This window comes from Camelus bactrianus, chromosome 15, assembly GCF_048773025.1.
Source record: "Camelus bactrianus isolate YW-2024 breed Bactrian camel chromosome 15, ASM4877302v1, whole genome shotgun sequence".
Classification (NCBI taxonomy): Eukaryota; Metazoa; Chordata; class Mammalia; order Artiodactyla; family Camelidae; genus Camelus; species Camelus bactrianus.
Genome location: NC_133553.1, coordinates 43,938,324 through 43,965,029, shown reverse-complemented (window position 1 = coordinate 43,965,029; position 26,706 = coordinate 43,938,324). Strand labels below are relative to the sequence as shown.

Genomic DNA, 26,706 nt, shown 5'->3' with positions numbered 1-26,706 from the left:
TTTGACAATTCACAACAAGAAATACATTTTCCAGATGACTTAATATGTATCTTTGTACTCTGTGTGTGTGTGTACACACATACATACACAAATATACATATGTATAAAATCTTGCATAGTTTGAAATTTTAATGTCTGTATAAGATATGAACAGTCTGTGAAAAAAAAATGCAACAGAGAGAATTTACTTAAGATTTTAGCATATTTCATTTCAGGAGCATTAGCTTTCGACACATGTACCATCATTTACTATTAGGCTTGACTGTATTAATATTCAGTATAAGGAGAGTGACTTATTACCTGGAAAAGGAAAAAAAAGGAGTTAGACCAAATCAATCAATATTTTTACTAAAGAAGTATTATATTTTATAAATTATTTACATCTTACATCAAAGATAATTTATTAAAAATCCATTCTGGGCAAGGATTTCATAGAAATCCTGTATACAACAAACAATTTAAGGGAACGATGCTTACCCCAATACTTTGGGGCACTCTGACTATACTTTCCTCCTCTGTCCCTCCCTTCCCTAGCTAGCCCTCTCCTTCCTCCTCCATCCTCTCTTCCTCTTCCTTCCTTTCTTTCTCTTATGCTGGTCACCACCTACTAGTTTATTTCAAAACTAACAAAATGGGTCATAACCTACTGTTTGAAAACACTATTCAGGACTCTAAGTTCCTTGAGGGCAGTGACTGTGTTACTGAATCATTTCATCTTCACATTTCCATACCCTGGCACTATTCTTGGCTCTCAGTAGCCTCTTAGTAAATGTTTTCTGAATGAATGGGCTTCAGTTAAAAAGCTCTGCAGCCACTGGGATTCCGGAAGGGACCGAAGAAGTGAATAATTTATCACAGACTTCCCAAGAGCTCCTGCTGTCCTCTAGACACTAGGGCCATTGTGGACTTGTCTGGGAAGCCTGGCGCTCTCTGCCCTGCCTCTGCCTCCCCCAGCTTCCAGGATAGAGGGCAGGAGGTTTAATGAAGTTCAGAGATCAGGTTTTCGGGTGGGTATTTGTCAAGGGACAAATGATAAAAAGAGTGGAAGAAAGAATTTTAACAAGCCCTTCCTTTCATTTTATATATGTCTACTTAGTCCTCATGGTACCTGATTCCTGCTACTCCTTCTGAAGCCACTATTATGCTGTTTTTCAGCCCATCTGTTAGACCCTGACCACTCCTGATTTTTTTTTTTTTTTTGAACGTTGTAAATCTTCATTATACCATGCCCCATGCCAGGATTTTTCCATTTGGGGGAAGAAAAAAAATCCCCAAGCCCACCAAAACCCTGTGGCTTGGTTTCCTGTCCAGCTGGCTTGCTCTTTCCCAGGATTTTATTCCCATCATCCAAGTGGCTTGACAGACCGAGAACAAACCTCTGGCTCACCCTGAACTCACAGTGTACCATTTCCAAGTCAGAACAAACACCAAGTAATAGCGAGGGAAAAAGAAAGAGGAAAAAAATTATTTTCCTGACTTAGAAGCCAGTTCAGAGTGAAGCCCAACTCTGATTCCAGACAGGGATGTTATGAGGCTGTGGCCGTGGCTGTGGCTGTCCTCGAGGGTGGAGCCTTGAACAATGGGCTCCAGGCCAGAATTTCTCTCTGAGTCAGTCTCAAAGGAGAAGCCATGGATGGACTCCTTTGTGGCCCCAGAGCTCTCTTCTGGAATCAAAAGCAGCAGCATTTGAGGGATCCTCCCATGATCTGTTGACTACATCAGGCTTGGCCCAGAGCCTCAGGGTTATGGGAGCAGTCAGAGTGGTCCCTGCAGCGTCCCAGGAGGCCAGCAAGGTCGGCAGCCTATGCCAGGCCAAAAGAAGATGCAGAACACTTCAGCCTGGCCTGGCAGGGGGCTGTAGAGATTGCCAACCTTCCCTCTATTCATTTAGGAATTTTTAAAAATACATTAACTTTGCTAAAAATCTCATGGAAACTAGGCTTCTCACCAGACTTGAAAGTCAAATTGGTTTCCCAAAAACTTTCCTTTTTGGTTCTGTGTGGCTCTAAAAGCACAGAAACATCTAGGGTGAGAAGCTCGGTCTCTACAAGGCCAAATGGGCGTTGGCAGTACATTTTTGCACTAAGGAGCACCAGTGAGCACGGAGTAGCCCATCTCCTGAAAGCCTGGCTTGCCTCGCTCTTGTTTCCGCCTTCTCAGTACGTTCTCTAATCTTCCCAAGCTGGTCTATCCGGGTCCCTGGACAAGCCAAACTAATTTCTTCCCACATCATATTGCGCCCTCTCAGAATGCCCCTCCTCATCAACTTTTTCTATCTAAATTCTTCCCATCGTTCACAGCCCAGTTGGAATTACATCTTTATGAGTTCTTGCTACTTCTCCAGTCCACCCTAATATGTTCTTTCTCTCAACTCCTTACATCCCATCCCAAAGCTTGTCTTTATTTTTGTCTCCATAACTAGACAGAATTCTCTGAGGTCTCTTCTCTTCCCAGCATCGATCTCAAAGCTGGATGCCCAGGAGGCATTCCACCTGCTATCTGCAGGCAGTTTATTTATTCAGCCCCATGCTTTATATCCGATAAATTCATTAACCCCTTGCATTGGCTTTTCTTGCTTGCGTTCTTGAACGGCCCTTTCTTTGGGGGTGGTAGGGGCAGGGGGATATTCCACCTGTTAAACAGTGGAAGTGCTAGAACTGGGAATGATACTGGTAAAGATGTTTTCAGACTGTGGACTCTTCAACATCACAGGTCAAGTTGTGACTGACCTGAGGAAAATTAGATAGAGACAAAAGGTAGGGGTAAGATAGGGAGGGGAGTGGATTCCAAAAAGATCAGAATGTTAGCAACAACAAAAAATGGAACTGTAAAGTACTAGGAGAAAATATGGGAAATTAAAAAAATATTTATCTATATCTATCTTGGAGAAGAGTTAGACTTTGTGAACATAAGACCCAAAAAACATAAATTAAAATATTAGCATATTTATATAACACTAGTATTTTTGAATTGAAAAAATTAATAAAGTTAAAAAACAAATGATAAACTGCAAAAGCTTATTTACAACCCATGTGACAAAGGGCAGATTTCCCTAATATACAAAAAGCTTCTACAAATCAATAAGGAAAAGACCAACAACATATAATGAACTGGAGGTTTGAATACAGTTCATAGAAAAGGAAATTCAGATATTGTTTTTGAAAAGCATATGAAGGGATAATGAACCTCACTTATAATTGTGATTTAAAATAGTGAGATACTGTTTTTCACTTATGGTCTTGGCAAAGGTCAAAAAGTTTCATAATGCACAGTGTTGGTCAGGGTTGAGGGGGGTTCTTACACACTGTTGGTGCAGTCTCTTTGGAGAGTATCTTACCAAAATCAGGCAAAATTTTAAATGTGCAAGTATCCTGATCCAGCAATTCAGCTTCTAGGAATTTCTCCTCTGAGTTCATTCATATGCACAGAACTAATGTACGTATATATTTATTACAGCACTGTTTTCAGCAAAGTATCTTAATCTGAATTATTTCAGTAGGGGACAGGTATATCCATGAAATGGAGCAGTTCACAGCCATTTAACAAATAAGGCAAATCTCTGTTTCTAATAGAAAGACATCTAAAATATATTAGTGAAAAAAAACTAATGCTCAGAACTTAATATGTAGTAAACCACTACTTACATAAAAATAAACAAGTGGGTAGCTATAGATAGATGCTTGTAAATGAATAGAATGTACCTGGAAGGATATACTGTAGAAAGTAGTAATCATGGTTGCCTCGGGGGAACAGAACATGTGGGTAGAGGGTTGGGGCATGGAAAAGGAACTTAATTTTTACTGCCTACCCTTTCGTACTGTTTGAATTATTTTTACACCACGTGCATGTGTTACCTGTTTTTTTTTTTTAAACTAATTTTTTAAAATGGCCAGGCATAGGTATGAAATTAGGCCAAATGTGAGGTATACACATAAACTAATAGTTACGATAGGGTAGGCGTCAGGGAACAAGCAGATACTGTAAGTGAAGCAAGTCAGTGGGATAGAAGTGAGGCAGGTCAGCCACAGAGAGACCTTGACATAAGACAGTTTTGTTTTAAATAAAAAGTATCTGATTTGCTTTTCCTGCAAATCATGCAAATCCCTAGGATATAGGCACTTCAGGATAGAGTGGGATAAACTTTAGGAAAATGGTAAAACTGTTCATTTATAGGGAGTGAGAAGGATGGATTGAGGGATCAAGCCAGACGGAAATATACTAGCCAGAACTTGTGCTGTTCCCTCGTCTTGTATTGGAGGCAGCGGAGCCGGCCAGGGGCTGGACACTTACAGGGCATCTGCCATGGCCAGGCACCGAGGTGGGTGTTCCGGGTTTGCTGTACCACCTCCAGTGCTCACAGTGACTCACAGTGTTTCCACTGTACAGCTCAGGAATCTGATTCAGGACACAGAGATACTGAGTGGCAAAGCCAGGATTCAAACCCAGATCTGTCCTTACTGTTTTTACTGCTTCTTCTGAATTATTAGCACACCGAGGAGATTTGGGCCCTTTTCATGGTCAGTATGAACTAAGGCTCAGATCCAGGGACCTTCAGCACTGTTCTCAGAAGAAAGTCTTCATTCTTTTTTATCTAGACCCTCTAAGTCCAAGCCCACTTTTTCCAGCATGTGGTTCAAAGAGTAAAAAGAGCTGCTCCATTTTTGAAAAGAGAAAAAAAAAATCTCATTTATTCGGAAAGGAATGTCTGTTGCTGTGTTTGTTAATGCCTTCATGTGTTTGTTTTTTCAGCTGGTTATTTTAAGTCCATAAATATGGTTTGTCTTATGTGAGTGCAATTCTCCTTCTCCAAAGTGCTAGATCAGTGATTTTCATAACTAACGATTCTCCCTCTAAATTTGTCCAGTTAAGAGGAAGATAATAGAATATCATGTCATATTCCCCCTCCCCCCACCTTGTTTTTAAATAACTGGGACAGGATATTGGGTTTTGTTTGTTTTCAGTTAATTTTCTTTGGAGCCAGAGCGTAGAGTTTTATCTGTTTTTAACACGCACAACCCCTACTTCCACCAGATGCTCTAGGAGTTCATTTTCTCACTTGACTTGGTAGTGCGTTCTCACCATTGGTGACTGTCCATCATTTTCAGCAGCCGTTACAACTCCCTAAGCCTCATGACGTGCTTGGTAGAAAATACCCGTTTTCTCTTTTCTGTGACCCAGACCTCGGGGAGAGGAAATATCAATTTATTTTCTGTTCTTTACCTTTCCAGGCAAAATCCATGTTTGGTGACCAGAGCTGTGTATATTGATATTCTCTTCCTGTTGACTTCCTGCCTTGACAAACCCGCAAAAGGCAACCAGCCAGGTATGATTCATAGTTATATCATATTTTGGACTGATTACAGGTCTTTGAAATGTAGGTGGGGTTTTGAGTGGTTCCACCGCACACTCCCCCACCTTCTACTTTTGTAAGACTAACCACATATCAAAATTAAACATAGTGTCCTATGGTTCCCTCCTAGAAGCTTCCTAAGGAAACTTGTCCTTGTTTAGTTGCAAGTTTATTTTCTATTTGATCATTCAGGGAAGAGTCTGAACTTTACTCAGATACATACCCTCTGTATTTCTAAGACCTTGGTTCTTTCCTATTTCACGCATTTTCTTTGAAAGGTCATCATTTTCAAGAACTCAGTTCATTCTGTTCCATTCTGTGGAGATAACTGAGTGGACTCATTGGATTCTGGACCTGGATCAACCCCTCCCTACCTTAAGCTCTGACTTTGTACATGTGCCTTAGTGTCATGTATGTTTCCTGGTATAGGCCCCAGACCCATTGTTCTTTCAGTTGTTCTATTTTAATCATGATTCACAAATTTCTTAAAAGGGAGAGGGGCAACTCCAAATAAAAAAATTTTTTGATGTGTTTATATAAGAGGCCGCAGGAAGTGCTGTACATGAGTTCCAGGCCACAGACTGAAACTGATTTTCATCAACACAAACTGGAATGCAGGGTAATGAGCCTGCAACTGGTTAAAATCAGCGTCTTCTAATTGATTAGGCCTGTCTAAAGGAGGCTACAATTACAAAGTCAGATTCTGAGTACAAGCAGGCCAGGCCTTTCCTCTGTTACATTTAGTCTGTCAATGATTTGTTGTCTTCAGTAAATATATTCAGGCTGTCAGAGTCCAGCTCTGTCCATATGGAACCCTGTTCCCAAATTCAAACCAATTTAAAATGCTTTGGGGGGGAGGTGCGAAACTGCCTCACTCAGATCAATGTATATTAGCCCCCAGATCCCCTGTGGCCATGCAGAGGTAATAGGAACACGCCTGGACTTTCATCAGCTCCACATCCCTGCAAAGGGGTAGCTGTTGCATCCGTTTGGTAGAATAGGATCATATAGTTTTATAGCTGTGAAACAGTCCTAGTTTATACCTCTTATCCCAGCATAATTATTACTCTTGAAAGTGTCCAGGTTTGCACAATAAATCACAGGTCACCCTAGCTATTAGGGCCCTCAGGGTTGCCTCCACTTTATTTTACACTTGAGTTAACTGGGATCCAGAGATTATAAAGAGATTATGAATCAGATGTTACCAAGTAAATCATTTGGAGTTCTACCATTGCTGTATTTCAGTTCCAAATTTCATTTAGCTTTATAACACTTCTCTGCTTAATATCCAAAGAGCCTTGTCCATAAAGGAAAAAGAAGAAAAAAGGACAAAAAAATAAAATAAAGAGCCCTGTCCATATTGCTCACTACTTACAAACCCATCCATTGGGCTCCTGTCAGAGTTGTGTGTGGTTGACTATAATCATTAGTTTATTTGAACTAAGTTTTTCTTGGTGTATAAGTACCATCATTCCTTGTCCAGAAGGGTTAACCTTTGAACGTTGTAAAATACCCTTCTCTCTCCGCCAACTGCCTAATGAGCTGGGCTCCTACATGAAGGTGACTTTGACCTTTTGGAATCATCCTTTCCACAGCCTCGTACATTATTTAGAGTTTATACCCCAAGTAAATGTGATCACAAGCTGTTGTGTGTTATTCAGCAGTATTTCACATGCATCAATGTAAACTGTGCCTCTTAGAGGCATTACTCTGCAGGTTAAGGTGGGCAGGGGATGGGGCTCTTTCACTCTTATTCTAATATGACAGCCATAGCTCTAAATATCTTCTCCCTCACTCCCCAGTGTGGTAGTCACTAGCCACATGCGGCTCTCAAGCAATTGAGATGTGGCTGATCCAAGTTGAGATATTCTGTAAGAATAAAATACACACTGAATTTCAAAGACTTGGTGTGAAAAAAAGTAAAGTTCCTCAATAATTTTAATATTGATTACATATTGGAAGATTTTTGATTTATTGGTTTAAATAAAAAGCATTATTAAAATTAATTCCACTTGTTCCTTTTTACTTTTTAAAATGTGGCTATTAGAAAATCAAAAATTAAATAGATGGCTCATATATTCCTATCAGACAAGCACTGATTTTTTTTTCAGTTCTTTGGGAATTGCCCTCATAAGCCACAGAATATATATGTATGTGTCTCTCTGTATGAATGTATGTATGCATATGCTACGCCCACACAAAGAGTGGTAACAAATTTTCCTCCTTTGAGGATGAATTGGATTTCTAGAACTCACCAATTGTCAAATAAAATAGCAATGAAGGTGGATAGCACTGTTTAGGATAAAAATAAACTGTGAACTTAAAATCACTAAATCAGTTATTGTGTGCTTCATAAATTATTTCCAAAGGCAGTTCTGAGCAATAGCTAAGTGTTATCACCAAACAAGGTAATCACTTACTTGGATGTGTAGATTTAAATATGATTTCAAAATATTATCATAATGTACTTTTACCTTGTAAATGCCTTGAAGGAATGAATCATGCCTTAAATTCTGTGTCCCCCAGCTAAGCAAGTAGCAGGCCTGTGTTAAATGGATTGGTTTTTAACTGATTGATTGAAATGCAGACTCTTCTTCAGTTTTTAGAATAGTTATAGGTGTCATCGAGATACAAACCTTATTTAAACTCGTGTATCAATCAGGTGTAATTTCATTTTCTGAATTCAAATCAAATGCTTATATCACGTCTACATGTTTGAAAATATGTGTCTGTCTACCTCCAAAGCTCACAGAGCTCAGAGCAGGGGAATATACCACATAGGCTCTGAAGCTAGATCCCTAGGTTTGAATCCCAGGTCCTCCGTTTACTATTTTTTGTGACCTTAGGCAAGTCATTTAACCTCTTTGAAATATTTTTTCTCAATTGTAAATGGGAATATAATAGGATCTGTATCTTAGGGTGGTTGTCAACTGAACATATAAAGTCCCATGTAAAGAATGTGCTTTGCATGGCGCAGAATAAGTGCTCAATAACTGTTAGCTGCCATCATCATTATCACTGGCAGGAAACTATGCATCTAATCCATTTCCTGCAGCCTGGCAGAGTTATGTTCAATCCCTCACATGTACACTTCTCCTCATGTTAAAACATTTTTAACAAAGAAGAAATGCCTGCTTTCCAAGGAAAACACTGAAGCACACCTGGCATAGAACGGCAAGAATCCACTTTGGAATCCACTTGATTAGGGATGCTCCTTCCCCTCTGACTGATCCAGGAAAGGGTCATTTTGTTCTTGTTGTTCACTTACTTCTTCTTTCATCAGACATGACATGCTAACATTAGACATGTTGAGCACCTGGATCTGGAGATCCACATGGATACGCTATAGTCTTATAAGTAGGTCCAATAAGGAATCACAGGTGCTGTAAAGGAAGTATGGGACACAACTGAGGCACTGAAGAATGAAAGGTTATTTCTAGTTGGGAGGGAAATAAAGACTTTACAGAAGAGGAGGTGATTGAGCAGAGTTTTAAGGATAAGTAGAAATTCATAGATAGGCGGGGTGGAGGTAGATATTATAGACAGAGGGAGGAGCATGTCTAAAGCCACAGAGGCACAGGTCAGCACAGCTTTCAGAGAACTAGGACAGTGCCACTGGAGTGTTGTGTCCAGGGACAGGAAGCTGTGGCTAGAAGTGAGGCTGGGGAAGCAGGAACTCAATCAAGGAGGGCTTCATGGGCCAAAGTCTAAGGAGCTTGAACTTGGTCCTGTAGACAAAGGAGATCATTGGAGGATATAAGACAGAGAGTAGAGTAATGTGGTTTTAAAGGCAAGGTGACATTTTCTGTGCCCACATCCTTGTAGGATCCTTAGGACCCTTATGGAACCAAGTTTCTTTGTCAAGGAAAAAGAATGTTTTCTGAAAATGCAATCATGGAATGGCAGGGAGATTTGTCCAGGTATTATGATAACCATTATTGGGGGTTTGGGAGGTGGCGGGTGGGAAGTGGGGGACTAGAGTTAAAGGCAGCACGACGCTAAAAATAGTTGTTTTAGAATGATATGGTTATAGGGGGGTTTCTTCCTCTTATTTTCCTTTTTACTAATTTTACACAACATAATTCTGTTTTATTCATATTTGTATGTACATATATTTCAACAGTAACTGTATCAAAATATGAATTTTAAAGATTAATTATAACAAAAGAAATGAAGTAATGTCAGTTTCTGGGAAGCTTTTTTAGATGGTGGAGGATCTGCCCGTCTCCTCTCAAATACTAGTCTGTAAGTGACCTTGGAAGGCTATTCCTACCTCTAAAATGTCTTAGAACCACATTGAAGGGCTGGGGGCATAAACAATGAGAAAATCAGTGAAGGGGAAAGGCAGAGAAGATGATTAGAACAGCTTAAGATAATGATGTGTTTTGTGTAATTCAAACTTTTATCTTAGTACTTCCCAATCATTTGAGGTTTCCTTAGCCATTAACTAGGTTTTAAAAATTCCAAATCTGGGGGTTTTGTTTTGAGTTTTAAAGTGATTTAAACCCACAAGGACTCTCTGTCCCCTGTGTTCTTTTTCCTCTTCTGAATCCAGCTGTCATCATTAGTATATATCAGTTTCCTGCTGGAAAGAAAATTATAGTCTGCAGTTGGAGTTGTGGGGATAAGGAAGAAAGAGTCAAACTGCTGCAGGGACTCAGAGGCTGGGTTACAGGCCTGGGCAGGGGCAGGGGAACGGAGAGCCTTCATTCTCATTTTAAACCCATCTTAAATTATTTGCTCTCAGGTTGGAAATTTTCCATTGAAATATCTATTTACTGAAATGCTATCTGAGACTTGACTAAATATTTACTCCCTTTATTCCAAGAGGTGGGCTTTCTATTTCTCTCTTATGCCCACACCCCTTCGGTTTGTGTTTTTCATAGCTACTGAATTGAACATTTTCTTTTACCAAGTGTTTAAACAAATATCTTACCTATTTGCACTGTCTAACTTTCAGTTTAAGTTGTCTTGGTGGGTTAATGAGTGGTTATTTTCTTTCCTAGTCTCCATTTTACTAATTTTATTTAACCTGGTTCTTTCTTTTGTAATTATATGTGTGTGTTATGTATTGAAATATGAATTTTGAAGAGGATTAGTTAATCCCAAAGAAATAAAGAAATGACCTAATAATTTCAGAGAAGTGTTTTAGGTGGAGAAGGATTTGGCCATCCTACCTATATCATGTAACTGATCTCAGAAGTCCATTTCCCTACCCCTGAAATGTGTACAGGATGCCCATTGTACTCTCATTTTTAGGAAACATTATTTTCAGTATCATCTCCCTTGCAGGGGTTATAGTAATCATGACCAACATTTACTGAGCCTTTAACTGTATGCCAAGCACTCTGCCAGGCATTTTGCATGCATTAATGAAGGAGGTACTAGTGGTCCTTCATTTTAGACGTGAGGAAACTGTGGCATAGAGAGAACTGCCCAAAGTCACGTGTACAGTCGGGTAGCAGAGCCTGAGTGCTCCGTACCGTGGCCCCGCAGCACGCTCAGGCCCGAGTCAGGAAAAGCACTCACTGTCTCAGGGAGGGGTGCCCTGAACCCTCTGTTGACTCAGTTTCCCAGGCTCCTGCTCCTCCTGCAGAATCCTCAGCTCCCAGAGAGGGATCCCCTTTTCAGAAGCTTTTATGGGGACTTTCTTGCCTCATTTCTGTCTCCCATTCCCAGGGTATATGGAATAATAAGAAAGCATGCAGGGACTGGAGCAGTTACTAGAAAGAGAAAGCTTGACACTCGCGGACAGCCACCTGCCCCTTTTCCCTTTGACCTAGGCCCCTGAACAAAAGCCGTCCCAATACCAGGCTGCTGGTGACTGCACTTTGTGGTTTCTGTGTTAGTTGGCATTTATAGTTCAGATCTTATCATTCTGCCAAGTGCAATAAACATTTTGTTTTAAATGGAATGTAACTTTTGTTATTGTTATTATTTTTCTTCTAAATGCTTTAAAAGTGACCAGCTTGTGAGCATGAAGTCAGAATCCCTAAATAGTCTTAAATGCCAAGTCAACATACTTCGTAGATCAGTATAAGATTAGAAGACAGGCTCTCATTTTTTGCTGCTGTATTTATATAATGGAAGTTTGGTAATGTAAGCCTTCCCAAAGGCCAGCTTCGATGTTGATGATGGTTAAACGGTAAAACCTGTGAGAAGTATTCAATGATGCCTTGTATTTGTACTGCCTAGAACATGAATAATATATGTGTGACATGAATAAATACAAGGTCAATGATTTTCATGACATATTAACTTTCTTTACCTAAGTTCCCGGGAAATATAGCCAAACAATTACAGAGAATGAAAACATTGGCAACCTACAAACACCTGCTTTGATTATTTGGTCTAATTAGGTTACATTTAACCAATTCCATCTGAACAAATTGAAAACAATCCTTATCTGTTCCCGCGGTCATGCACTTTTATCGGTGTTGGATGCAGATGTGTTTAATATGACACAGTTGGTGCTATTCTCTCAGCGCTGGGTGGGAGATAAAAGGGAATTGAGAACATATTTTTAGAGTCTTCTAGGGACTTTGTATTTCTGGGCCTGCAGCTACAAAATTTCAAAAAAAAAAAAAAGAAGGCTTTGTTGTTAATAAATTAGTTGCTTTTCTCCCAAACACTGGGAATGTCATCTGGACTGTCATCTGAACTGTTGCTTTTGCCAAAAGTATCTTTCCCAGGGAACAGTGAGCTCCTAAAATAAGCAGATGATTTCTAGCTGCCTTTCGGAAGTCAGAATAATACAGGATGTGTTATTAGATTGCTAGGTTCATGTGGTGTTTACCCCTTGTTAATTCCAAACCCGGTGCTGAGTATGTTGGTCCATAATTCTTAGAATTTTAGAGTTTAAAAATCATTTAATCAGTAGGTAGAGTGGAAACTGTAGCAATTAAGTGACTTGCCCAAGGTCACACAGCTGGTTGGTGAAAAAGTCAAGCTTTCTCAGCTCTTGGTCCACTGTCCATTTCTGTGACCAAAGTTAATAGTGTTGAGCATGGCCAAGAACCATGTCATGAAACCTTCTTACTCACATTTCCACTCCAGGAGTAAAATACTGTGCAAATGGGCAGCTGATATCTCAGAACATCTGTGATTTCAGTTTTCTGTGTGTTCCTGTCTTGCCCCATTTAGCCCCCCTCATCACAGATAATCTGAAACTAGTTGCCTATGTCAGTTAAATTAGTTAGGCAAGCTGTTTTTGCAAGCTTATTCTAGACATTTCATATAAATGGAATCTTAAAACATGTGGCCTTTTGTGTCTGGATTCTTTCACTTAACAATGTTTTCAAGGTTTATCCATATTGTAGGATGAATCAATGCTCTATTCTTTTTTATGGCTGAATGATATTCCATTGGTGATATACCATGTTTTGTTTATTCAGCAGTTGATGGACATTTGGGTTGTTTACATCTTTTGGCTATTATGAATAATGCTATTCATGGACAAGTTTTTGTGGAGACATATGTTTTCAATTCTCTTGGGTAGTTACCTAGCAGTAGAACTACTGGGCCATATGCCAACTTGAACTTTTTGAGGAATTGCCAAACTTTTCCCAAAGGGACTGCACCATTTTACATTCCCATCAGCAACTTATGAGGTTTCCAATTTCTCCACATCTTCAACAGTAGTTGTTATTGTCCATCTTTTGATTATAGCCATCCTGGTGGGTGTGAAGTAGTATTTCATTGTGCTTTTGATTTGCATTTCCCTAATGGCTAATGATATTGAGAATCTTTTCTAATACTAATGGGCCATTTGTACACCTTCTTTAGAGAAATGTCTGCTCTGATCCTTTGGGTTATTTGTCTTTTCATTCTTGAGTTGTAAGAGTTCTTTATATATTCTAGATGTGAATCCCTTATCAGACGATTTGCAAACATTTTTTCCCATTCTGTGGGTTGACTTTTCACTTCTGTGATGATGTCCTTAAATGTACAAGTTTTTAGTTTTGATGCAGTCCACTGCATGTTTTTTTCTTTCATTGCTTATGATTTTGATGTCATATCTAAAAAATTCTTGCCTAATCCAAGGTTACAAAAATTTGTATCCATTTTCTTCTTAAGAATTTGATAGTTTTATCTCTTAAGTTTTAGGTTTCTGATCCGTTTTGAATTAGTTTTTGCATTTGGTGTGAGGTACAGGCCCAGCTTCATCCTTTTGCATGTGGCTATCCATCTTTCCCAACACTATTTGTTTAAAAGACTTATCCTTTTCCTGATGAACTGTCTTGGCACTGGGTCAATCAGAAAATCAAGTGGCTATAAATACATGGACTTATTTCTGGATTCTCAGTTTTATTCCATCGACCTATGTGTCTGTCCTTATACTAGGACTACACTGTCTTTTTGGGTTTTTTGGTGGGGGGAGGTAATTAGGTTTATTTATTTACTTATTATTTTAATGGAGGCACTGGGGACTGAACCTAGGACCTCGTGTATGCTAAGCAGGCACTCTGCCACTGAGCTATACCCTCCCCCCTAGGACTACACTGTCTTGACTATCATTGTTTCGTAGTAGCTTTGAAATCAGGATATGTGAGTCCTCCATCTTTGTTCTTCATTTTCTAGGTTGTTTTGACTGGGTCTCTTGCATTTTCATACAGATTTTAGAATCAGCTTGTCAATTTCTGCAAAAAGAAAAGAAAAGCCAACTAGGATTTTGATAGATATTATATTAAATCTGTAGTTCAATTTAAGGAGTATTGTCATTATTACAATACTATGTCTTCAGATATTCAGATCAGGACAGAGTGTCCTTCCATTTATTTAAGTCTTCAATTTCTTCCAGTGATGTTTTGTAGTTTTCAGTATACATATCATGAGCATCTTCCGTTCAAAAATTTATTTCTATTTTATTATTTCAGTGATGTTATAAATGGAATTATTTTCTTAATTTCAATTTTTAAAAAATGTTTCCCCTTAACAGAGTCACTGGGGATTGGACCTAGGACCTTGCGCTCGCCAAGCACTCATTCTACCACTGAACTATACCCCCCACCCACTTAATTTCAATTTTGGATTGTTCATGCTAATATACAGAACTATAGTTGATATTTGTATATTTATCTTTTATCTCATGACCTTACTGAACTCATTTATTAACTCAGATTGTTTGTTTGTTTGTTTTTATGGACTTCTTGGAAGTTTCTGTGTATGAGATCATGTCATGTGCAGTAGAGATAGGTTTTACTTCTTCCTCTCCAATCTGGATGCCTTTTATTTATTTTCCTTGCCTGATTGCTTTGGCTAGAACTTCCAGTACAACGTTAAATAGAAGTGGCAAGAGCAGACATCCATGTCTTGCTCCTTATCTTAGGGGGAGACCTGTTAGTCTTTCACCATTAAGTCAGGTGTTAGCTGTGGGTTTTTCATAGATGCCCTTTATCAGGTTAAAGAAGTTCCCATCTATTTCTTTCCTGTTGAGTGTTTTTATCATGAAAGGGTGTTGAATTTTGTCACATTTTTTTTCTACATCTGTTGAGATGATCATGTGATTTTTGTCCTTTATTAATAGGATGTGAGTCATAACTTTTTCTTGCTGAGTAGCATTCCATCATATGCATGGTTCACTTATATTAATTCACTAGTTGAAATACATTTTGACACTTCCACTTTTTGGAAATTGTGAATATGCAGCTCTGAGCGTTCACACAGAAGTATTTGTGTAGCCATATATTTTTATCTTCCTTAAGTAAAACCTAGGAAAGGGATTACTAGTTCATATGATAAGAATTGTTTAAGTTATAAGGATCTGCCAAACTGTTTTCCAAAGGGCCTTACCACTTTGCATTCCCACCAGCAATGCAGGAGAGGTCCAGTTAGTCTGCATCCTCGTCTAAATTTGGTACTGTCCCTCATAAATGTTAGCCATTCTGGGAGATGTGTAGTGCTGTCTCATTGTGATTTTAATTTGCATTTCCCTTATGACCAAATACGTTGATAAATATCTTTCAAATATTTTCTCCCTCTCTGTTGCTTGTTTTTTTTTTTCTTAACAATGTCTTGTGAAGAGCAAATGGTTTTAATTTTGATGAAGTCTGATTTATCAATTTTTGCCACATGTTTTATGCTTTTTGTGCCCTAGCAAAGAAGTCTTTGCCTATCCTGAGGTCACAAAGATGTTCTCTCATGTTTTCTTCTAAAGTTTGATATTTAAGGTTTTACATCTAGATCTATGATCCACGTTGAGCTAATTTTCATATATGTCGTGAAATAAGGTTCTCTTTTTTATTTTTTCATATGACTATCCAGTTGTTCTAGCTCATCAAGACCTCTGAGCCCTGGGTTCCCCTCCCACTCCAGCCACTCTTCTGGGACATGGAAATTGCCTCTAGGTAGTAGTCTGGGCAGCTATGAGGCTTCCCTTGTTTCCATCTCTCAGGGATCACAGTCCTGTACTGCCCATGTCTGAAGTTTAAAAACAATAATTCATACATTTGTCTAGTTTTCTAGTTGTTTATGGCAAAAGGCAATTCCTGTAGCAGTTAAACCTTCGTGGGCTGAAACAGAAATCACTTCATCACATTGTTTTGAAACCTCTTGGTTCCTCATTATAAAATGGGGATAATACCCCCAGAGGATTGGGGTGAAGGTCACATGAAAAAAATTTGTGAAAACTCCATGAAACGTAACATTACAAGAAAGGAAAAATCTAGCATTGGTAGAAAAGCAGCTATTAGGAAGTAAAATTGATAACAAGAACAAAGAAATGAATGGTCACCTCATCCCAGGTAGGAAATAGCTTCGGCAGGTCCCTTGGGCAGGTCCACTTACTCCCAGGCTCACCTGCATTGCCCATCTGGCAAAATTTACTTACTCCCTCCTTCCGTGTTGGAGCCAGGCTGCACATTAAGTAGCATTCCCAGTCCAACGAGATTCTGTTGGACTTGCCAGCTGTAAGCTGTACCTTGCAGCAACATTCCTGTAAGTGTTGATGTAGTCTAGTGGTGCCAGGAACCTCTTCCGTCTTAGAGTCTGTTTCTCCCAGAATGGTAAACTGCAGTGTGAGATCAGTGGTCCTAGCCTCTCATTACAGATGAGACATCAGAGGTAAGCCCCAGTTATTTAAAGGGATCTTCCCAGACTCTCTAGTTGGTTTCACACTGTATCTCGTCGCCTAAGGGTGGAAGAGAAGCCTGAGGTCCTTTGTGGGGAAAAGGTTCAATTAAACAGGGATGTCTAAGGTGTGATGATAAAGAAGTTCCTGATTTCCCAGTCTTGTCCCCAGGAGCAATTCGCTGACAACCAAAAGCAGAAGTATGCTTAGAAGTAATTTCATGTTTGTGTCTCTGCATTGTCATGTGTTTATCCACAAGTATTTCCTGACTTCCTCCCTGTGTTGGGCAGAGGTAGGGACGGGATGGTGGGTGGGTGGAGGCAAGAAGTACAAACTGTTGGTCCCACCCAGTGCCTGAGGAGCTCATTTTCAGCCTCCCCAAATCCTTTCCCAGCTCCTTGGACTGCCTGTCTCCCAAGCCCCAGGGACTGGTTTTATTTTCTGGATTAACTGGATAGTCTTCAAATAGTGTTTCTCAGGAGCTCATTCTTCTTCCTCAACAGCAGAGAAGGAATTTTGTGCTTAAAAAATACTTCAAGAGGATGCCGGGGCAAGGGAAGGGGGGAATGTTTTCAGAGGGATGTGGGTCGGGGGCCACGCCTGTGTAAGCAGGGCGTGAAGGGGTTCAGAGACCTAGAAACAAAAGTAGGCAAGAAATAAACAACCAGAACCAGTTCGGGGCGCTTCTCAAGACAAAATTAGTCTCCAGACCCTTCCCCCCGGGTCATTCTTACATGTTTGTAACTGGAGGGGCCCCTCGGGTCAGGATTACGGTTTAGAGGGAGGGGCAGAGGATTAAATAGAAGAATGGAATTTCCCTTCGATAAGAAGAAGCCAAGATGTATTAAATCAGTTGATTTTTTTGTTACTGAGTTGTTGTCGTAGTTCCTATGGTTGCCTTTTCTCTCCAAATAGAATTTTTTTTAACAGAGAAATTGCATAACGGGACATCAACATTCACAGAGTGTACAAATGATCATCTGTGATTATTTTTAGAACCAGTTTATCAAATGTTCCAGATAAGAACTTTTTTGGATCTGATTACAGGTCTCTCTGACCAGAGCTATAATTCTTTGAAACAGAAAAAGCTGGCCATCTCCCTACGCTTCGTATCTGCCGAAATCTGCTTCGTATTTCCTCACTCTCCACTTTTTTAAGGAGGAGTAGAGATTCTGGTAGAGAAGGGGAAGATAGAGGAAACTTCTGCAAACCTTTCTTGACCTACTGGTAACAGAATTCAGAGCCTTTACATCATATGAAAGAGAAATCCACTCTCTTGTTCGTTCATTCATTGCCTTCAAGACAGAGGGAACAGCGTATGAAAGGTCAGGCAGAATGAAGAACCTTGTTCTGAGGCTCAGTGGCAAGTGACCACCATGGTGACACAATCAGCATCATTGCCATTTACACAGTGTCCCCAGTAAGTGACTTACTCCATAGCAGTGAAACTGTTTTTTTTCTGTTTGGTTGGCCTTTTCAATCCTAGTAAGGATCCTTCACCCTTCACAGATTCTCACTGCTGCTTATAAGTAGAACACGTTTGTTGTGATTACTGGAGTTTTAGCGTACTCCGTAACCGTGTCTGCTGGGGCCAAGGAAACACTGTCGCTTTGGGCCTGTACACCTACTCCTTCTGGCCCCTTTTATTTGGGCCAGTTCAGCACAAAACAATCAGGCCATCTTGGTTCGTGACATAACAGGGAAGGCCAACAACCATGTAATATTCAGGAGCTCTTTGGTTGAGCACTAGATGAAGGGGTTGACATTTGATTAGGGGCCATGGTGTCTAAAAACAAATACCATTAAACACTTGAATTATACACGTTCAGCACGGCAAGATGTTAACACTGCGAGAAGCACGATGATCTCAGATGGTCTGAGGTCGTGGTTCTTAAAGTGTGGTCCCTGCATCAGCAGCCTCGGCATCACCCCAGGATTTGTCAGGAATGCGACTTGGGGGCCCTGCCCCAGCCCTCCTGGATCAGGAACTCTGGAGGTGAGCGCGCCACAGTTTGAGAACCACCAGTCTGAGGTAACAGCACAACCACCTCCCTTCCGGGGGTTTGCTCCAGCGATTGGGATGTTGGCTGAAACTGCCCTCTCTCTTTTAATTGCTGTGTTTCAGACTCTCTCTCTGTTTGCTGAGTACTTAAGAGTTAAATTCACCAAAATTAAATGCTCTTATGGTGAAACTCCACTCTATCCATAATTATATGGTAACGGTATCACCCATTACCCATTACCACCCATTGTTTTCCAGAATGCCCTTGTTAAAGCTGTTTAGATTAACATGCATCTTTTAAGATTATGTAGATTTTTAAAAAAAAAAAACCTGTATAAGTAGCTCAGAAAATGAAAGACAAATGAAGCATAGGCCTTCCCTTTGGAGATATGCTTCTTCTCTGAGGAGGAGACAGACTTCCCAAAAAAAAAAAAACCAGAATCAGGGAATCCTTGCTCAAGGTAATGCTGCTTCTAAATCCTCTTTCAGCAGCTGGGGGTGATGTTAGCGCCCTACCTTGGTTGGTTAGGGAGTGGCGGCTTTGACATTCAGTTAATTTAAGCAATCACTGTTCAGGTTGCAGACATAACACTGAACCCTGCAACTTGCCAAAGAACCAAAACTGCTAAAATAACGCATATGAGACTCCCAGAGGGAATGGTGTGAATGGGCCACTGTGCTCTGCTCGGTGCCTGGGGGATTCAGCAAAGTCCCTCCGTTCCTCTCTAGGAAATCTCTGTTCAGGTAGTCACACCCTCCAAATGGATCAACCTCAGGAAGCTTCCATCAGCTTCTCCAAAGCTGCAGTTCCCTATTGCTGCTCCCTGGTGACATTTTCACAATAAAACTATTGCAAAATGACACTGTAGCAAATTTTTCTTAAATCCACATTTCTTTAAAGAATTGTCCTTAATGATGACACTATGAATTTTCTACTTTTTTGGTGTTCAATAGCCATCTTTCTTGAAATGATAATAGATATGGTAGGTTTTTGTTTTTTTTTTTTTAACATCCTTTCTTTACAAAATAAAATGTTGGCAACTGATACCAGTCTGTCACGTTCTTTTTGATATTTGATTGGTACTTGAATTCTAAGCTTGGGAATTATTTCTCCATTGACCCAGGACATAGCACGGCAGGAGGTATTGTCCTTCCGAGCGAGCCCAGCCATTAAGCTCTTCCTCTGAAGGCTACAAAATGTTTGCTCTAAAGAGGAAGAAAAAAAAAGTTAATCTCAAAAATGAAATCAAATTGGATGTTTAGAATCAGTCACACATACTTGGGTGACTAAAATGACTACACTGTTGAGAAAAATCCAAAGATGTTCCAGACAAGAAGGGCTGGAAAAAAAACTCCCAATTAACAAAAGTTTGCAAAAAATCATCTAATTAATGAAAAATAAGATGGAGTCATTAAAGGGGAGGGACTTGATTCTTTCATTGGAAACTTGCCTTTCCAACAAAGATAGAAAGGAGGCAACCCAAAGCAATCAAAATTGAAATTGCAAGTAAAAAAGTTATCTTCTAGAGAAAAGGGTTGCCAGACCTCAGCTTGAAGAAGAACTGATTGCTATCAAAGAACTGACTTCAGTTTTTTGTGTCCTGCGGGCAACAGGCACTCACAGAAATGGAAATAAGTGGTCCGTGTTGATCTAGACTTTGAAATACATTTGGTAGGGCAGGACACAAAACAGTGCTTCACTCAGGAGAAATCCTGGTTGTGAAAACTATTTGATGAACTCTACCCCCTGTGGGGTGCAGAGGCCGTAAAATGGTAGCCATCAACCCCAGCTGCGCACTATCATCACCCGGGTCACTTTGAAACCAGGCTCGCCCCAGAGATGGGGTCAAGTGTCCCCTGACATGGGTGTTTTTCTAAAGCTCTCCGGATAAATTTAATGTACCTCCTGGGCTGAGAAACCGCTGTGCTAGAGAGGAAAGCAATGCGTCTTTTTTAGTCTCTGCTGCTGCTTTTATTAAAGGGTTGGGCATTTCTAACGCCAACCTCCTATCCCACCCGGAGATGCCCTCCCTCTGGCACTGGCGGGGAGGGTGTTCTGCGGTCCCCACCTGAACGGGAACGCCATGAGAGTGGGGCCTGGTCTTTCCAAATCACTGCTACACCCGAGACCTAGAACAGAACCTGTAAATAGTGAGCCAGCATCAAAGGCCTGCCTGCTAGGGGCCTTTTTATTCTTTTGAATTCTTGGGGATTTCCCCTCCTTTGGTGCTTTTATTGGTAAGAGAAAACAGGGTCCAGTGAATTTTCTCTGGTGAAGTACTGGGCTGGAGTCAGCTGTGCCCTGAGGCCCAGGCATTGCTCTGTGGTTTAACAAGCCTTCCAGGTGTTTCTGATGCTCACTCAAGTTTGAGAAGCTCTAGGACACTTCATTGGATCTCGCTGCACAACAGAGAATATTTTTGCTATGCAACAGTTTGGAGAAAGTGCCTAAATGGATGTCATCTGATAGCTTCCTAGCTTGTGGCTCTGACCTAACCTCCCCTGCTGCGCCTCTGTTGACACAATAATTCAGTGACCTTATTCCCAGGTCTGTCTTTGTCTACTCTCTCCCAACTCCATGGAGCATTTGCCCTTTCCTCTCCCTCTGAGCAGTCTTAGCACACATCTTAAATTTTATTCCCTCCTGAATGCCCTCTATCCTTTTCCCCCACTTCTTTCTTCCAATAGAAAATAGGTGCACATTGCATTCATTTTGGTCATTCTTACAGCTTTTGTATTCTCCTTGCCTCCTATTTCTTATGGGTCCTTGGGCAAGTAATTAACCTTTCTGTTTCCTTATCTGCAAAATGTGAATAATAACAGTGCCTACTTCATTAAGTGAGTTAGTACTTGTTGACGTGCTAATACTCAGCAAGCATCAACTCTAAAAGTAATTATTTGTCATTTGCAGCAACATGGATGGACCTGGAGATTGTCATATTAAGTGAAGTGTCAGAAATAGAAAGAAAAAATACCATATGATATCACTTATATGTGGAATCTAAAAAAATAAACTTATTTACAAGACAGAAAAAGACTCACAACATAGAAGACAAACTTACAGTTACCAGGGGAAAAGAGGGGGGGATAAAATAGGAATTTGGGCTTTGCAGATACTATTATATGTAATATAAACAAGCAACAAGGTTTTACTGTATATCACAGGGAACTGTGTTCAATACCTTGTAATAGCCTATAGTGAAGACAAATAAAACTGTGTCTTCACAGAATCGCTATGATGTATACCAGAAATTAACACAGCATTGTAAACTGACTATACTTACAATAAAAAATAAAAATAAAGTATTATTCATAGCATTAAATAATGGGTATATAATATTCTATAGTGTCGGGCACATAAATACTCAACAGTTGTCAGCTTTTCTCACTAATGATTTTAGGGCACTAAGCATTTTGCAATTTTAGTAGTTGTCTTTATCCTCCCATTAGTTTAAAGCTCTTTGACAACAGGTAATTTTTCTTTCTCAGCTGTGAATCTCTGTGTCTCCCAAAGTACCTACTATATGCTCAGTGCATACTTACGGGATTATACAGAACCCTGCAGGCAGTGCAGGCTAAGAGGTCCCACAGGAGCCCTTCCTGAGCATGTCCCCTGTGGTCCCCTTCTTTGGGGTTGTGCCTTCGATCTCAGGCTTCTTGATAATATCATCCTTCTTCAAGGTCCTAAAGGAAGCAAGTGGATCTGGGTACCCAGCTCTTGAGTCCAGTGGACTAGACACTCTGCCTGGGATACCTCTCCTTCAGATAGCTAGGTTCATCCAAAAATTATCCAGAATGGCCTAGCTAGATCTCTGAGCCATGTTTCTGACTCCTCGCCAAACAAATGAAATTCCTTTTTTTAAATTTTATTTTTTATTGAAGTGTGGTTGACTTACAATGTTAGTTTCAGGTGTACAGCAACACGATTCAGTTATACATATACCTACATATATATTTATACATATGTTTTCAGATTCTTTTCCATTATAGGTTTTACAAGAAAATGAATATAATTCCCTATACTATACAGTAGGTCCTTGCTGTTTATCTGTTTTATAGTAATGTGTCTATGTTAATACCAAACTCCTAATTTATCCCTCCCCCTCTTCCCGCTTTGGTAGCAGTAGTTTGTTTTCCATGTCCGTGAGTCTATGAAATTCCTTTTTAATGCAAGGTACCCAGGACGCCTGCCCTAGTCAGTCCCCCAGTGCTGCCGGTTTTATTCCTTCAGTGCTTCTCCAATGCATCTTCTCCCTGCCTCTTCCTGACTTTAGGTCCTCATCACCCTCATCATTTCTCTCTCAGACTACTGCAGTGGTTGTTCAGCTGGTCTCCCTGCCTCTAATATCACTCCCTCGGCAGTAAGAACATGTCAGTGAACATGTTCACTGACCCTGTTCTTAAAATAACCCCTGAGTGGCATCCCCTTGCCTGCAGAAGGATGTCCAAGCTCCTGTGCATGGCCTCGGAGGTTCTCCATGTCCCAGAAAGAGTGCTTCTCTGGCCTCATCTCCTGCTGTTCCCCACCTTGAGTTTTGTGCTGAGGTCAGACTGCATGTAGTTCCCCACGTGGTCCTTTCTGTTTTATGCCTTCAAACCTTTGCTCTGCCTTTGGTGGTCCAACATAATCTCTCCTCTCTTCCCTTTTAAGACTCAGATGATCATTTCCACCACTGTAACAGAGTCACTTGGTCATTCATTTCTCTTTCTCAAACTAGACTATAAACTCCTTAAAGGCAATGTTCTTTTTTTACTTAGCACCCAGCTCATAGTAAGCAGGCAAGATTTTTTTATTAGAACTGAGAATGCAAAAAGATCTCAGCAAAAGGCAGACCATAAGACTTAACAGGGAGATAAAACTGAACAGGGATATGCTGGGGTTTAAAACGAACAAAGAAAAGGAGTCTTAATCTAAGTCCTGAGTACAAGGTGGGAGATGGATGACTCACCACCATCAGTAGACCGTGTAAAAAAAGAAAGGCCTGTGGTTTCCGTTGACTTTATGCTCCACATGAGTCAACAGTGTGATGCAACTCCAGGAACCTCGTGTCAGAACAGGGAAAGTAACAGTCCTGCTGGCCAGACCACGAGGGAGAGTCATGTTCCATTCTGTGGGGCCATGCCTGAAGAGGGGGTGAGGCATGTCCAAAGGAATGCAGCTTAGCATAGTGAGAGAGGGTGAACCCCATCATCTGGGGAATAGTTGAAGGAAGTAGGGTATTTCATCTAGAGGAGAGGGGGTATAATAGCTAGAATTCAAATGCCTAAAGCTGTACACCAGAAATTGACACATTGTAATTGACTATACTTCAATTTTTAAAAAATGACTAAAGGGCTCATAGGGAACCTCAAAATGTAGAATTGGGCCACTGAGTGAAAACTCCAAAAAGAACTTTGTGACAGCTAGATCTGCTAATAATGAAATAGTCTGTCTTGTCAGCTCCAAGTCACTGTGCGGGTCAACCAAGAGCCTCTGAGAAGAGGTGCCAGAGAGAGGATCTGAGCTCCTGAAGGAAGTTTGGAATAGATGTTCTTTTACCCTGCCCAACTTTGAGGCTTGAGGATTCAAGAGGTCACTGAGTTTATGTTTATGGAGTGTTAGGGAGGGGTGCTAGGAGCACATCTTCTGATAGGAGGGCCTTTTGTCGCCCTAAGGGAAAAATTATGAATTACCTAAATAGAAAGTACTTCTGAGCCAAAAGTCTGAATCTTTGTGGGCTAGTCACTTGTTACATGGTTCATATGATACCTACTCAGGAAGGACATCGGATAGTCCCACCCAGTGTATCCTGAGCCTTGCATGTTCCCCCATGTCCTTTTGTGGAACCATGAGTAAAATGATTACCTCTTTCTCTTTGCTTTTCTTGCTTTTTAGTTCTGGAGCATCTTGGCCTCTGGGAGGAAGTCAGAAGGATCATCTCAGGATCAGAGTTGATAACGGGATTCCCCTATACCTTCACAGCACCAGGCCTGCCCCAGTACCTCCAGAGCCTCACCAAACTGGCCATCGCTGCCATGTGGGCCGTGGCCACCCAGGCTGGAGAGCAGACTAGGGACGTTCCAGTCTCCTTCTCTCAGCTTTTAGAGTCTTCCTTCCCTGAAGTCCGCCTGCTGACGCTGGAAGCCCTGTTGGAAAGGTTCTCGGCAACAGCCTCTGGATTAGGAGAGAAGAGACTGCTGCCCTTGCTGCGGAATATGGGAGGGACATTCTTGACGTTGGTTATGAAGGAAAACCACCCGGAATGCCTCTGCAAGGTGAAGTCTCTGGTGTATGGTATCCTGACCGTCCCTTTCCACTCCCCACATGCTTTGGTGAGCCCACTAGAGAGATAAGCTCCTGAGACAGCGTTGGATCTGGTGTTTCCAGGGGCAATAAGAAGGAGATTCAGCATCCTGAGGGCAAGGACTCTCTTGTGTGGCACTTGGCGTGGCTTCACGCGTAAAAGGGCGCTGAAGAAAGTGTTTGATGATAATGGTATTGATGACAGAGATTGAGAGAGTAAGCCATTCAGTGCCCAAGGAGACAGAGCATTGAAAATGGCTGTAGAATGGGCCAGAGGGTAATCTTTGCTGGTGTGGCTCTTTGGGGGCAGATGGTCACCTGGAAAGCATAATCAAAAGGAAAGGGCACTGACCTAGGATGCTGGGCGTGTAGACTCTGCTCCCAGCGCATCTCTACTCCACCTGTCTTGGTCTCCCAAAGGTATTAAGGAGGAAGAAAGAACTCAGTGGGAGCTTTTCAAAAGATAGACTCTCTTATCAATACACATGATTATTTTATAGATTCTGGAAACTTTTTCCTGAAATGTTTGCTTGTTTGTTTTCCATTGATCTGATGCACACAGATACTGAGAATTCTCCATTGCATGGACCCCAGTGAGTGGCTTCCTCAGACAGAGCACTGTGTCCATCTAACCCCAAAGGAGTTCTTGATCTGGACGATGGATATTGCTTCCAATGAAAGGTTTGCCCCCAGTGTTTTCCTGTGCAAACTCTGTACAACACATGATCCTGTCAGTCAGTTATGTAATGAACTTGAGCACAGTCCTGGCCTAAGGACTCAGGTCCAGTATTTCTCTTAAGTCTCAGCCTATGTTCTAAGCCCAAGCAATAGAGTGATGTCAGAGTTTCCCATTTATAACCAAAAGGTAATTGCTTCTGGAGGCGTTTGTACAGCCCCGAGGCAGAGATTTCCACCCATGTGGATTACAGACTATCTGCCAAAACCATCTGTATATAAAATGTTTGACTTTATTTTTTCATATTTATTTATTGAAGTGTAATTGACTTACAATATTATATTAGTTTCAGGGTGATTTTATGTTTTGTGTGTTTTTTGGCTGACTTTTCTAGGTCTGAAATTCAAAGTGAAGCTCTGAGACTTGCCTCCAAAGTGATCGCCTACCACATGCAGACGTGCGAGGAGGTGAGACTGATTCCCTCTGTTCTGGGGTTTCAGTGCTCTGATTTCCCTGGAAGGTTGTCAGTAAAAGAGAACCATCCCACTGGCAGTATCCCTGTGGCCTGTGTGTGCGTAGCTTCTTCAAAAGTATTGTTCGTGTTGATTTTTCACTTTGGGTATAACTTGGAAAGAATTTTCTGAGCCCTGTCTTTGGCATTTCTTTTCTCTTGTTTCTGGCACATCTCGTTAGAGTCCAAGAGGGTGGCACAACCTTCTTCCCCTCCCCCCACTCCACATACATACAGATACCTATGCCTAAACTCCTTGTTTTTTCCTATTTTTCTAGCTAGACTTTTTATTGAAAGAGGGAGTGAGCAAGTCACTAGGATTGCATCCTAGTCAACTAAGTGTGAAAATATATCACTAAAGCTTAAATATCGCCCCCAAACATGGCCCAGGTGGCTCTGCGTGGAGACCAGATGTGCCCCACCTGCCTTACATGTCTTTCGGGGTGAGGTGGAACTAAAGTCATCATCAGCTGCCTGGGAAGATGCCTTAAGACACAACCGTGCATACTTAAGGCATATGAGAAAGGGGCCACCATCAGAGAATTACTATAGGTAAAAGGCAGTCAGTACCCCAGTTAAATTACCTGAAGATCTTGGTTACACATCACTACCCTGTCACAGACAGTGGCATCATAACATTGCGGATTCTGATTCCTTTCGCTGAAGCAGCACTGAAAGAGGTACTAGAGATACGACGATGAACCAAACAGGGGTGGGGGGCAGTTTAATGAGAGAAAAGGAGCATCAGATCACTGTGTGACATGCTCTCGCAGAGAGGCAGCTGTGGGAATCCAGAGGAGGGAGGGAGTGTTTGCA

The 26,706-nt window shown here is 41.0% G+C and overlaps 1 protein-coding gene across 3 annotated transcripts in view; it reads left to right on the top strand.

Moving 5' to 3' along the window:
* Nucleotides 1-26,706, top strand: part of THADA (THADA armadillo repeat containing) — a 286,797-nt gene that overhangs the window by 214,213 nt on the left and 45,878 nt on the right. For all 3 annotated transcript variants that reach the window (XM_074378785.1, XM_074378786.1, XM_010967713.3), the window contains 4 exons: nt 5,229-5,323; nt 24,296-24,675; nt 25,266-25,384; nt 25,774-25,846. In XM_074378785.1, the coding sequence (XP_074234886.1) occupies nt 5,229-5,323; nt 24,296-24,675; nt 25,266-25,384; nt 25,774-25,846 (667 nt within the window). The remainder of the gene's footprint in view (nt 1-5,228; nt 5,324-24,295; nt 24,676-25,265; nt 25,385-25,773; nt 25,847-26,706) is intronic.